Source organism: Oncorhynchus nerka, linkage group LG5, assembly GCF_034236695.1.
Source record: "Oncorhynchus nerka isolate Pitt River linkage group LG5, Oner_Uvic_2.0, whole genome shotgun sequence".
NCBI classification, from domain to species: domain Eukaryota; kingdom Metazoa; phylum Chordata; class Actinopteri; order Salmoniformes; family Salmonidae; genus Oncorhynchus; species Oncorhynchus nerka.
In genome coordinates this window covers 2916251-2929961 of record NC_088400.1, presented here as the reverse complement: position 1 = coordinate 2929961, position 13711 = coordinate 2916251, and the positions used below count along the sequence as shown (strand labels likewise).

At 50.5% G+C, this 13711-nt stretch overlaps 1 protein-coding gene across 1 annotated transcript in view; it reads right to left on the bottom strand.

The window, feature by feature from the left end:
- LOC115125703 (protein FAM193B-like) overlaps positions 1 to 5510 on the bottom strand; it is a 53718-nt gene extending 48208 nt beyond the window's left edge. Inside the window, exons 1-2 of the mRNA XM_065018281.1 lie at positions 5228 to 5510; positions 3017 to 3295 (exon numbers count right to left, since the gene is read on the bottom strand). Of these exons, the coding sequence (XP_064874353.1) occupies positions 3017 to 3295; positions 5228 to 5374 (426 nt within the window). The 5' untranslated portion in view covers positions 5375 to 5510. The remainder of the gene's footprint in view (positions 1 to 3016; positions 3296 to 5227) is intronic.
- Between the last annotated feature and the right edge of the window lie 8201 nt (positions 5511 to 13711).

The window sequence follows — 13711 nt, the reverse complement described above, 5'->3', positions numbered from 1 at the left end:
TTGGCTTTGCGCATGGTGGTGATCTTAGGCTTGTGTGCTGCTCGGCCGTGGAAACCCATTTCATGAAGCTCCCAACCAACAGTTGTTGTGCTGACGTTGCTTCCAGAGTCAGTTTGGAACTCGGTAGTGAGGGTTGCTTCCAGAGTCAGTTTGGAACTCGGTAGTGAGTGTTGCTTCCAGAGTCAGTTTGGAACTCGGTAGTGAGGGTTGCTTCCAGAGGCAGTTTGGAACTCGGTAGTGAGTGTTGCTTCCAGAGGCAGTTTGGAACTCTGTAGTGAGTGTTGCTTCCAGAGGCAGTTGGGAACTCGGTAGTGAGGGTTGCTTCCAGAGGCAGTTTGGAACTCGGTAGTGAGTGTTGCTTCCAGAGGCAGTTTGGAACTCGGTAGTGAGAGTTGCTTCCAGAGTCAGTTTGGAACTCGGTAGTGAGGGTTGCTTCCAGAGGCAGTTTGGAACTCGGTAGTGAGGGTTGCTTCCAGAGGCAGTTTGGAACTCGGTAGTGAGGGTTGCTTCCAGAGGCAGTTTGGAACTCGGTAGTGAGTGTTGCTTCCAGAGGCAGTTTGGAACTCGGTAGTGAGTGTTGCTTCCAGAGGGCAGTTTGGAACTCGGTAGTGAGTGTTGCTTCCAGAGGCAGTTTGGAACTCGGTAGTGAGGGTTGCTTCCAGAGGCAGTTTGGAACTCGGTAGTGAGGGTTGCTTCCAGAGGCAGTTTGGAACTCGGTAGTGAGGGTTGCTTCCAGAGTCAGTTTGGAACTCGGTAGTGAGGGTTGCTTCCAGAGGCAGTTTGGAACTCGGTAGTGAGGGTTGCTTCCAGAGGCAGTTTGGAACTCGGTAGTGAGTATTGCTTCCAGAGTCAATTTGGAACTCGGTAGTGAGGGTTGCTTCCAGAGGCAGTTTGGAACTCGGTAGTGAGGGTTGCTTCCAGAGGCAGTTTGGAACTCGGTAGTGAGGGTTGCTTCCAGAGGCAGTTTGGAACTCGGTAGTGAGTGTTGCTTCCAGAGTCAGTTTGGAACTCGGTAGTGAGGGTTGCTTCCAGAGGCAGTTTGGAACTCGGTAGTGAGGGTTGCTTCCAGAGGCAGTTTGGAACTCGGTAGTGAGGGTTGCAACCCGAGAACAGATGATTTTTAATGCGCTACGGCACATTCAGCACATGTGCATTTCATTTAAATACGTAAAGTGTTTATGTAAAAATGCCTCTAAGACAGAAAGTATATTTTTTTCAAGAATCCACATGAATAACACTACCTCAGTGCCTCAGTGCTTGTGAAAAGAGAAGCACAAGTCTGACAGAGAACAAACAGCTTCCAAAGAGACAGGATTCTTAGATGTGGTATTCATTTAGCCATGCAGAATGGAGCACTGTAACACCACAAACAGCCACAGGATAGTAGTACTGACACTGCCTGTATCCATCCACAGTACTGACACTCTTACCGGTGCAGGTGTCTCCTGGGCACTCCGTCTCTTCTCCTCCTCCTCCTCTCCCTCCCTCCCTCTCTTACCGGTGCAGGTGTCTCCTGGGCACTCCGTCTCTTCTCCTCCTCCTCCTCTCCCTCCCTCCCTCTCTTACCGATGCAGGTGTCTCCTGGGCACTCCGTCTCTACTCCTCCTCCTCCTCTCCCTCCCTCCCTCCCTCTCTTACCGGTGCAGGCGTCTCCTGGGCACTCCGTCTCGTCTCTTCTCCTCCTCCTCTCCCTCCCTCCCTCTTACCGGTGCAGGTGTCTCCTGGGCACTCCGTCTCTCCTCCTCCTCCTCTCCCTCCCTCTCTTACCGGTGCAGCCGTTTCATGTGCACTCAGTCTCTCCTCCTCCTCTCCCTCTCTTACCGGTACAGGTGTCTCCTGGGCACTCAGTCTCTCCTCCTCCTCCTCACCATCCCCCTCTTACCGGTGCAGCCGTGTCCTGTGCGCTCCGTCTCTCCTCCTCCCTTCCTCCTCCTCTTACCGGTACAGGTGTCTCCTGGGCACTCCGTCTCTCCTCCTCCTCTCCCTCCTTCCCTCCCTCTCTTACCGGTACAGGTGTCTCCTGGGCACTCCCGTCTCTCCTCCTCCTCCTCCCCCTCTTACCGGTGCAGGCGTCTCCTGGGCACTCAGTCTCTCCTCCTCCTCCTCCTCTCCATCCCCCTCTTACCGGTGCAGCCGTTTCCTGTGCGCTCCGTCTCTCCTCCTCCTCCTCCTCCTCTCCATCCCCCTCTTACCGGTGCAGCCGTTTCCTGTGCGCTCAGTCTCTCCTCCTCCTCTCCATCCCCCTCTTACCGGTGCAGCAGTTTCCTGTGCGCTCCGTCTCTCCTCCTCCTCCTACTCTCCATCCCCCTCTTACCGGTGCAGCAGTTTCCTGTGCGCTCCGTCTCTCCTCCTCCCTTCCTCCTCCTCCTCTCCATCCCCCTCTTACCGGTACAGGTGTCTCCTGGGCACTCATTCTCTCCTCCTCCTCTCCCTCCCTCTCTTACCGGTGCAGCCGTTTCCTGTGCGCTCCGTCTCTCCTCCTCCTCTCCTTCCCTCTCTTACCGGTGCAGGTGTCTCCTGGGCACTCCGTCTCTCCTCCTCCTCCTCTCCCTCCCCCTCTTACCGGTGCAGGCGTCTCCTGGGCACTCCGTCTCTCCTCCTCCTCCTCCCTACCTCCTCCTCCTCTCCATCCCCCTCTTACCGGTGCAGCCGTGTCCTGTGCGCTCAGTCTCTCCTCCTCCTCCTCCCTTCCTCCTCCTCCTCCTCTCCATCCCCCTCTTACCGGTGTAGCAGTTTCCTGTGCGCTCCGTCTCTCCTCCTCCTCCTCCCTTCCTCCTCCTCCTCTCCATCCCCCTCTTACCGGTGCAGCCGTGTCCTGTGCGCTCCGTCTCTCCTCCTCCTCCTCCCTTCCTCCTCCTCCTCTCCATCCCCCTCTTACCGGTGCAGCCGTGTCCTGGGCGCTCCGTCTCTCCTCCTCCTCCCTTCCTTCCTTCTCCTCCTCCTCCCTTCCTCCTCCTCCTCCTCTCCCTTCCTCCTCCTCCTCCTCCTCCCTTCCTCCTCTCCATCCCCCTCTTACCGGTGCAGCCGTGTCCTGTGCGCTCCGTCTCTCCTCCTCCTCAACACTCTTCCGACAGCTCTGGCAGATCCAGAGTGGCACCTCTCCCAGTAGAGACTGGCTTAGCGAAGGCACGGTGTCGGACAGCTTCTGGCCCGGCACCTCTCTGAGCAGGGCCTGGGACAGTGCTGGGACAGCGTCGGCTAGCTTCGCCCCGTGGCCCCCAGGCAGACCGTTGGCTGAGCTCGCCCCCCAGTCCTTAAACTCACGGTGACACAGGAGGCAGCAGGTGTGCATTGGCTGGGGGAGAGCGAAAGAGAGGTGAGCCAGTGACATTAGGAATGCAGTGGAGAGGAGAGAGAGGTCAATCATCTAGGTGAAGGACAGGTGGAAGATGGGAGGAGAAGAGATGAGAAGAAGAGAGGAGGAGGAGGACGGGGAGGAGAAGAGAGGAGGATGGGGAGGAGAAGAGAGGAGGACGGAGAGGAGGACGGGGAGGAGAAGAGAGGAGGACGGGGAGGAGAAGAGAGGAGGACGAGAGGAGGACGGGGAGGAGAAGAGAGGAGGACGGGGAGGAGAAGAGAGGAGGACGGGGAGGAGAAGAGAGGAGGACGGGGAGGAGAAGAGAGGAGGACGAGAGGAGGACGGGGAGGAGAAGAGAGGAGGACGGGGAGGAGAAGAGAGGAGGACGGGGAGGAGAAGAGGAGGACGGGGAGGAGAAGAGGAGGACGGGGAGGAGAAGAGATGAGAAGAAGAGAGGAGGAGGATGGGGAGGAGAAAAACTAGGAGAATAGAGAAAAGGGGAGGATGGAAGAGGGTTGGAGGAGAGCAGAGAGGAGGATGTTTTAGGTCAAGATCGGGGGTGGAGGAGAAAATGGGGTCTGAGGAGAGGGGTGGAGGAGAAAATGGGGTCTGAGGAGAGGGGTGGAGGAGAAAATGGTGTCTGAGGAGAGGGGTGGAGGAGAAAATGGGGTCTGAGGAGAGGTGGATGTTAGTGAGATTGACATGGAGCATGATTGAAGTTGTCCTCTGGACACTGATCTAAGGTCAGGTTTTTAACACAGAGATTAGAATTTCACGAGTAATATCTGACCATGTTGACAATGATCACAACAATATTTGTATTGCAAAGAGGAAGTAAAAGTTGCCCGTGGCGCCAGCTTGGCACATGTAGTGGTTTCTTAGAACAAACAGTGGCTAAAATGTAGTGATTTCATGTGTCCCATGTCCACACTAGCTAGTGGTCTGCTGGTACAGTAAGCTTTGTTTACTACCACAATACCCCATTCACCTACAAGGCCGTCCATGTAATGTTTCGGTAAAAACTTCCGACGCATGCATATATGACACTTGAGATGGGCAGAGAAAATGCTAACTTAACAAAAGCAAAGCCATGCAATGGTGCTAGTCAAACGTTAACACTATTTACAGCTAAAGTTAGTCAGAAGACTACCCCCTCCGGGATGTGGTTTGTTAGTCAACGAGCTCGCACGTGTACCGGCGCACAGTATATATGGTGTACTAGCTGCCAAGTGTGATAGCATGTCAGTAAACTTTCCATTTGGGGCGACAGGGTAGCCTAGTGGTTAGAGCGTTGTGGACTAGTAACCGGAAGGTTGCAAGTTCGAATCCCCGAGCTGACAAGGTACAAATGTCGTTCTGCCCCTGAACAGGCAGTTAACCCACTGTTCCTAGTCCATCATTAAAAATAAGAATTTGATCTTAACTGACTTGCCTAGTTAAATAAAGGTAAAAATGATCACCGTGAGCCTAGGAGCTAACAAACTAGATGCAACATTTTACCGTGGCAGACGCACAACAATGTCAATCTTGCGGCTGACACTAACTACCATTAAAATGCAAACTGGTATATCTTTAACTAACTAGCCTAGTTGACTAAAACTAATGTGAATGTGTGTATTTATTGATGGCTTGCACAATTTACTACGCTGGCTAAGTTTTAATGATTTATTAAAGCGAGTGGAGCGAACTATTACCCGGCCTCGACCAGATTTGTAACTGAACAACAACCAAAAAAATACACAAAAAATACAATCCCTGGAGCACTAGTTAGTTATGCAACTTAGCTAGAATCACCAATCAACCACCCAAACACAGGAGGAATTAACGTTAGCAGAAATACAAGGTATGGCCCTAAACGATTAGTAGGTTAGTTAACCTCTTTAGTTAGCCCACTAGTTATTTGTATTTATTGCGGTTAGCTAACGTTACCTGGTTCGCCCTGGCCGCCAGTCTATCCAGCCCTGCATCCCCGCCAGCTGCATCTCCGGGAGAAACGGGGCTCTTCGATATGCTCTGTTGTCCGGACACCAGCTCCTTGCTCGCGACTCCTTGTTGTTTGCTTTTCTTCCTCGCCATCACGCAGATCTCGGATATATCCTTTGGTCAAGGTAGCACTAGTTTAGAGATGTTAAAAAGCACGGTTTCGATTTGTTCTAGGATCACAAATGGTCACCCTATCTTCTCCAGTCAAGACAACAGTCAATATGGCGGAGCGCTGCCACACTCTGGGGGTTCATAGGTCAAAGATAGTGCTGGCAAAATGGCTTCACCATGATGAAGCTAAGCAGTCGCCATGTTGAGTGAGGGCAACGGTTCCAAGGTAAATCACACAGTATAACGTTTTGTAAAAAATTAAAAATAAAAATCTCTGGTGTACAGGCTACAAATTGGTGCATTTCACATTTTGCATTTATTGGCATTATGAATATTTCCACCTGAACTATTATATAATGATAATAGTCTATCTATGACTGGCTACCACACCATTCAACGTCATGTTACTACACACAGCGTGGTGTTATTACACACAGCATGGTGTTATTACACACAGCGTGGTGTTACTACACACAGCGTGGTGTTACTACACACAGCGTGGTGTTACTACACACAGCGTGGTGTTATTACACACAGCGTGGTGTTATTACACACAGCGTGGTGGTATTACACACAGCGTGGTGTTATTACACACAGCGTGGTGTTACTACACACAGCGTGGTGTTATTACACACAGCGTGGTGGTATTACACACAGCGTGGTGTTACTACACACAGCATGGTGTTATTACACACAGCGTGGTGGTATTACACACAGCGTGGTGCATGGTGTTATTAGCGTGGTGGTATTACACAGCGTGGTGTTATTACACACAGCGTGGTGTTATTACACACAGCGTGGTGTTACTACACACAGCGTGGTGTTACTACACACAGCGTGGTGTTATTACACACAGCGTGGTGTTATTACACACAGCGTGGTGTTACTACACACAGCGTGGTGTTATTACACACAGCGTGGTGGTATTACACACAGCATGGTGGTATTACACACAGCGTGGTGTTACAGTGTGGTGTTACACACAGCGTGGTGTTACTACACACAGCGTGGTGTTATTACACACAGCGTGGTGTTATTACACACAGCGTGGTGGTATTACACACAGCGTGGTGTTACTACACACAGCGTGGTGTTATTACACACAGCGTGGTGTTACTACACACAGCGTGGTGTTACTACACACAGCGTGGTGTTACACAGCGTGGTGTTATTACACACAGCGTGGTGTTATTACACACAGCGTGGTGTTATTACACACAGCGTGGTGTTACTACACACAGCGTGGTGTTATTACACACAGCGTGGTGGTTATTACACACAGCGTGGTGTTACACACAGCGTGGTGTTATGCGTGGTGTTACTACACACAGCGTGGTGTTACTACACACAGCGTGGTGTTATTACACACAGCGTGGTGTTACTACACACAGCGTGGTATTACACACAGTGTGGTGTTACTACACACAGCGTGGTGTACACACAGCGTGGTGTTAGCGTGGTGTTACACACAGCGTGGTGTTACTACACACAGCGTGGTGGTATTACTACACACAGCGTGGTGTTACTACACACAGCGTGGTGTTACTACACACAGCGTGGTGTTATTATTACACAGCGTGGTGGTATTACACACAGCGTGGTGTTATTACACACAGCGTGGTGTTACTACACACAGCGTGGTGTTACTACACACAGCGTGGTGTTATTACGTGGTGTTACACACACAGCGTGGTGTTACTACACACAGCGTGGTGTTACTACACACAGCGTGGTTACTACACACAGCGTGGTGTTACTACACACAGCGTGGTGTTACTACACACAGCGTGGTGGTTAGCGTGGTGTTACTACACACAGCGTGGTGTTATTACACACAGCGTGGTGTTACTACACACAGTGTGGTGTTATTACACACAGCGTGGTGTTACTACACACAGCGTGGTGTTATTACACACAGCGTGGTGTTACTACACAGCGTGGTATTACACACTACTACACACAGCGTGGTGGTATTTACACACAGCGTGGTGTTACTACACACAGCGTGGTGGTTACACACAGCGTGGCGTTATTACACACAGCGTGGTGTTTGTACACACAGCGTGGTGTTTACACACAGCGTGGTGTTACTACACACAGCGTGGTGTTACTACACACAGCGTGGTGTTACTAGCACACAGCGTGGTGTACACACAGTGTGGTGTTACTACACACAGCGTGGTGGTATTACACACAGCGTGGTGTTACTACACACAGCGTGGTGTGGTGTTACTACACACAGCGTGGTGTTATTACACACAGCATGGTGGTATTACACACAGCGTGGTGTTACTACACACAGCGTGGTGTTACTACACACAGCGTGGTGTTATTACACACAGCGTGGTGGTATTACACACAGCGTGGTGTTATTACACACAGCGTGGTGTTACTACACACAGCGTGGTGTTACTACACACAGTGTGGTGTTACTACACACAGCGTGGTGGTATTACACACAGCGTGGTGTTATTACACACAGCGTGGTGTTACTACACACAGCGTGGTGGTATTACACACAGCGTGGTGGTATTTACACACAGCGTGGTGTTACAGCGTGGTGTTACTACACACAGCGTGGTGTTACTACACACAGCGTGGTGTTACTACACACAGCGTGGTGGTATTACACACAGCGTGGTGTTACTACACACAGCGTGGTGGTATTACACACAGTGTGGTGTTACTACACACAGCGTGGTGGTATTACACACAGCGTGGTGTTACTACACACAGCGTGGTGTTACTACACACAGCGTGGTGTTACTACACACAGCGTGGTGTTATTACACACAGCATGGTGGTATTACACACAGCGTGGTGTTACTACACACAGCGTGGTGTTACTACACACAGCGTGGTGTTATTACACACAGCGTGGTGGTATTACACACAGCGTGGTGTTATTACACACAGCGTGGTGTTACTACACACAGCGTGGTGTTACTACACACAGTGTGGTGTTACTACACACAGCGTGGTGGTATTACACACAGCGTGGTGTTATTACACACAGCGTGGTGTTACTACACACAGCGTGGTGGTATTACACACAGCGTGGTGGTATTACACACAGCGTGGTGTTATTACACACAGCGTGGTGTTACTACACACAGCGTGGTGTTACTACACACAGCGTGGTGTTACTACACACAGCGTGGTGTTATTACACACAGCGTGGTGTTACTACACACAGCGTGGTGTTACTACACACAGCGTGGTGTTACTACACACAGCGTGGTGTTACTACACACAGTGTGGTGTTACTACACACAGTGTGGTGGTATTACACACAGCGTGGTGTTACTACACACAGCGTGGTGTTACTACACACAGCGTGGTGTTATTACACACAGCGTGGTGTTACTACACACAGTGTGGTGTTATTACACACAGCGTGGTGTTACTACACACATTACACACAGCGTGGTGTTACTACACACAGCGTGGTGGTATTACACACTACTACACACAGCGTGGTGTTACACTATTACACACAGCGTGGTGTTACTACACACAGCGTGGTGGTATTACACACAGCGTGCGTGTTATTACACACAGCGTGGTGTTACTACACACAGCGTGGTGTTACTACACACAGCGTGGTGGTATTACACACAGCGTGGTGTTACTACACACAGCGTGGTGGTATTACACACAGTGTGGTGTTACTACACACAGCGTGGTGGTATTACACACAGCGTGGTGTTACTACACACAGCGTGGTGTTACTACACACAGCGTGGTGTTACTACACACAGCGTGGTGTTATTACACACAGCATGGTGGTATTACACACAGCGTGGTGTTACTACACACAGCGTGGTGTTACTACACACAGCGTGGTGTTATTACACACAGCGTGGTGGTATTACACACAGCGTGGTGTTATTACACACAGCGTGGTGTTACTACACACAGCGTGGTGTTACTACACACAGTGTGGTGTTACTACACACAGCGTGGTGGTATTACACACAGCGTGGTGTTATTACACACAGCGTGGTGTTACTACACACAGCGTGGTGGTATTACACACAGCGTGGTGTTATTACACACAGCGTGGTGTTACTACACACAGTGTGGTGTTACTACACACAGCGTGGTGGTATTACACACAGCGTGGTGTTATTACACACAGCGTGGTGGTATTACACACAGCGTGGTGTTACTACACACAGCATGGTGTTATTACACACAGCGTGGTGGTATTACACACAGCGTGGTGTTATTACACACAGCGTGGTGTTATTACACACAGCGTGGTGTTACTACACACAGCGTGGTGTTACTACACACAGCGTGGTGTTATTACACACAGCGTGGTGTTATTACACACAGCGTGGTGTTACTACACACAGCGTGGTGTTATTACACACAGCGTGGTGGTATTACACACAGCATGGTGGTATTACACACAGCGTGGTGTTACTACACACAGTGTGGTGTTACTACACACAGCGTGGTGTTATTACACACAGCGTGGTGTTATTACACACAGCGTGGTGGTATTACACACAGCGTGGTGTTACTACACACAGCGTGGTGTTATTACACACAGTGTGGTGTTACTACACACAGCGTGGTGTTATTACACACAGCGTGGTGTTACTACACACAGCGTGGTGGTATTACACACTACTACACACAGTGTGGTGGTATTACACACTATTACACACATCGTGGTGTTACTACACACAGCGTGGTGTTATTACACACAGCGTGGTGTTATTACACACAGCGTGGTGTTACTACACACAGCGTGGTGGTATTACACACTACTACACACAGCGTGGTGGTATTACACACTATTACACACAGCGTGGTGTTACTACACACAGCGTGGTGGTATTACACACAGCGTGGCGTTATTACACACAGCGTGGTGTTATTACACACAGCGTGGTGTTACTACACACAGCGTGGTGTTACTACACACAGCGTGGTGTTACTACACACAGCGTGGTGTTACTACACACAGCGTGGTGGTATTACACACAGCGTGGTGTTACTACACACAGCGTGGTGGTATTACACACAGTGTGGTGTTACTACACACAGCGTGGTGGTATTACACACAGCGTGGTGTTACTACACACAGCGTGGTGTTACTACACACAGCGTGGTGTTACTACACACAGCGTGGTGTTATTACACACAGCATGGTGGTATTACACACAGCGTGGTGTTACTACACACAGCGTGGTGTTACTACACACAGCGTGGTGTTATTACACACAGCGTGGTGGTATTACACACAGCGTGGTGTTATTACACACAGCGTGGTGTTACTACACACAGCGTGGTGTTACTACACAGTGTGGTGTTACTACACACAGCGTGGTGGTATTACACACAGCGTGGTGTTATTACACACAGCGTGGTGTTACTACACACAGCGTGGTGTTATTACACACAGCGTGGTGGTATTACACACAGCGTGGTGTTATTACACACAGCGTGGTGTTACTACACACAGCGTGGTGTTACTACACACAGCGTGGTGTTATTACACACAGCGTGGTGTTACTACACACAGCGTGGTGTTACTACACACAGCGTGGTGTTACTACACACAGCGTGGTGTTACTACACACAGTGTGGTGTTACTACACACAGTGTGGTGGTATTACACACAGCGTGGTGTTACTACACACAGCGTGGTGTTACTACACACAGCGTGGTGTTATTACACACAGCGTGGTGTTACTACACACAGTGTGGTGTTATTACACACAGCGTGGTGTTACTACACACAGCGTGGTGTTATTACACACAGCGTGGTGTTACTACACACAGCGTGGTGGTATTACACACTACTACACACAGCGTGGTGTTACACACAGCGTGGTGTTACTACACCAGCTAGCGTGGCGTTACACACAGCGTGGTGTTGTACACACAGCGTGGTGTTACTACACACAGCGTGGTGTTACTACACACAGCGTGGTGTTACTACACACAGCGTGGTGTTACTACACACAGCGTGGTGGTATTACACACAGCGTGGTGTTACTACACACAGCTACACACAGTGTGGTGTTACTACACACAGCGTGGTGGTATTACACACAGCGTGGTGTTACTACACACCGTGGTGTTTACACACAGCGTGGTGTTACTACACACAGCGTGGTGTTATTACACACAGCCACACAGCGTGGTGTTACTACACACAGCGTGGTGTTACTACACACAGCGTGGTGTTATCACACAGCGTGGTGGTATTACACACAGCGTGGTGTTTACACACAGCGTGTGGTGTTACTACACACAGTGTGGTGTTTACACACAGCGTGGTGGTATTACACACAGCGTGGTGTTATTACACACAGCGTGGTGTTACTACACACAGCGTGGTGGTATTACACACAGCGTGGTGGTATTACACACTAGCGTGGTGTTTACACACAGCGTGGTGTTACTACCCAGCGTGGTGTTACTACACACAGCGTGGTGTTACTACACACCGTGGTGTTTTACACACCTGGTGTTACTACACACAGCGTGGTGTTACTACACACAGCGTGGTGTTACTACACACAGCGTTACACACAGTGTGGTGTTACTACACACAGTGTGGTGGTATTACACACAGCGTGGTGTTACTACACACAGCGTGGTGTTACTACACACAGCGTGGTGTTATTACACACAGCGTGGTGTTACTACACACAGTGTGGTGTTATTACACACAGCGTGGTGTTACTACACACAGCGTGGTGTTATTACACACAGCGTGGTGTTATTACACACAGCGTGGTATTACTACACACAGCGTGGTGTTATTACACACAGCGTGGTGTTATTACACACAGCGTGGTGTTACTACACACAGCGTGGTGTTACTACACACAGCGTGGTGGTATTACACACAGCGTGGTGGTATTACACACAGCATGGTGGTAATACACACAGCGTGGTGTTATTACACACAGCGTGGTGTTACTACACACAGCGTGGTGGTATTACACACAGCATGGTGGTAATACACACAGCGTGGTGGTAATACACACAGCGTGGTGTTATTACACACAGCGTGGTGGTATTACACACAGCGTGGTGTTATTACACACAGCGTGGTGTTACTACACACAGCGTGGTGTTACTACACACAGCGTGGTGGTATTACACACAGCGTGGTGTTATTACACACAGCGTGGTGGTATTACACACAGCGTGGTGTTATTACACACAGCGTGGTGGTATTACACACAGCGTGGTGTTATTACACACAGCGTGGTGTTATTACACACAGCGTGGTGGTAATACACACAGCGTGGTGTTATTACACACAGCGTGTTGGTATTACACACAGCGTGGTGTTATTACACACAGCGTGGTGTTACTACACACAGCGTGGTGGTATTACACACAGCGTGGTGCACAGCGTGGTGGTATTACACACAGCGTGGTGGTATTACACACAGCGTGGTGGTATTACACACAGCGTGGTGGTATTACACACAGCGTGGTGTTATTACACACAGCGTGGTGGTATTACACACAGCGTGGTGTTATTACACACAGCGTGGTGGTATTACACACAGCGTGGTGTTATTACACACAGCGTGGTGGTATTACACACAGCGTGGTGGTATTACACACGTATTATATGACTTGCATTATATGTCTAAGATCTAAATGTAAATGAACAAATAACATCATGTAGATTGATGCAGCCCTATATTCCCTGGGCCCTATATTCCCTGGGCCCTATGTTTCCTGGGCCCTATGTTTCCTGGGCCCTATGTTTCCTGGGCCTATGTTCCCTGGGCCCTATGTTCCCTGGGCCCTATGTTCCCTGGGCCCTATGTTCCCTGGGCCCTATGTTTCCTGGGCCCTATGTTTCCTGGGCCCTATGTTTCCTGGGCCTATGTTCCCTGGGCCCTATGTTTCCTGGGCCCTATGTTTCCTGGGCCCTATGTTCCCTGGGCCCTATGTTTCCTGGGCCCTATGTTTCCTGGGCCCTATGTTCCATGGGCCCTATGTTCCCTGGGCCCTGTGTTCCCTGGGCCCTATGTTCCCTGGGCCCTATGTTCCCTGGGCCCTATGTTCCCTGGGCCCTATATTCCCTCAACCTATGTTCCCTGGGCCCTATGTTCCCTGGGCCCTATATTCCCTCAACCTATGTTTCCTGGGCCCTATGTTCCCTGGGCCCTATGTTCCCTGGGCCCTATGTTTCCTGGGCCCTATGTTCCCTGGGCCCTCTGTTCCCTGGGCCCTATGTTCCCTGGGCCCTATGTTCCCTGGGCCCTATCTTTCCTGGGCCCTTTCCTGGGCCCTATGTTCCCTGGGCCCTATGTTTCCTGGGCCCTA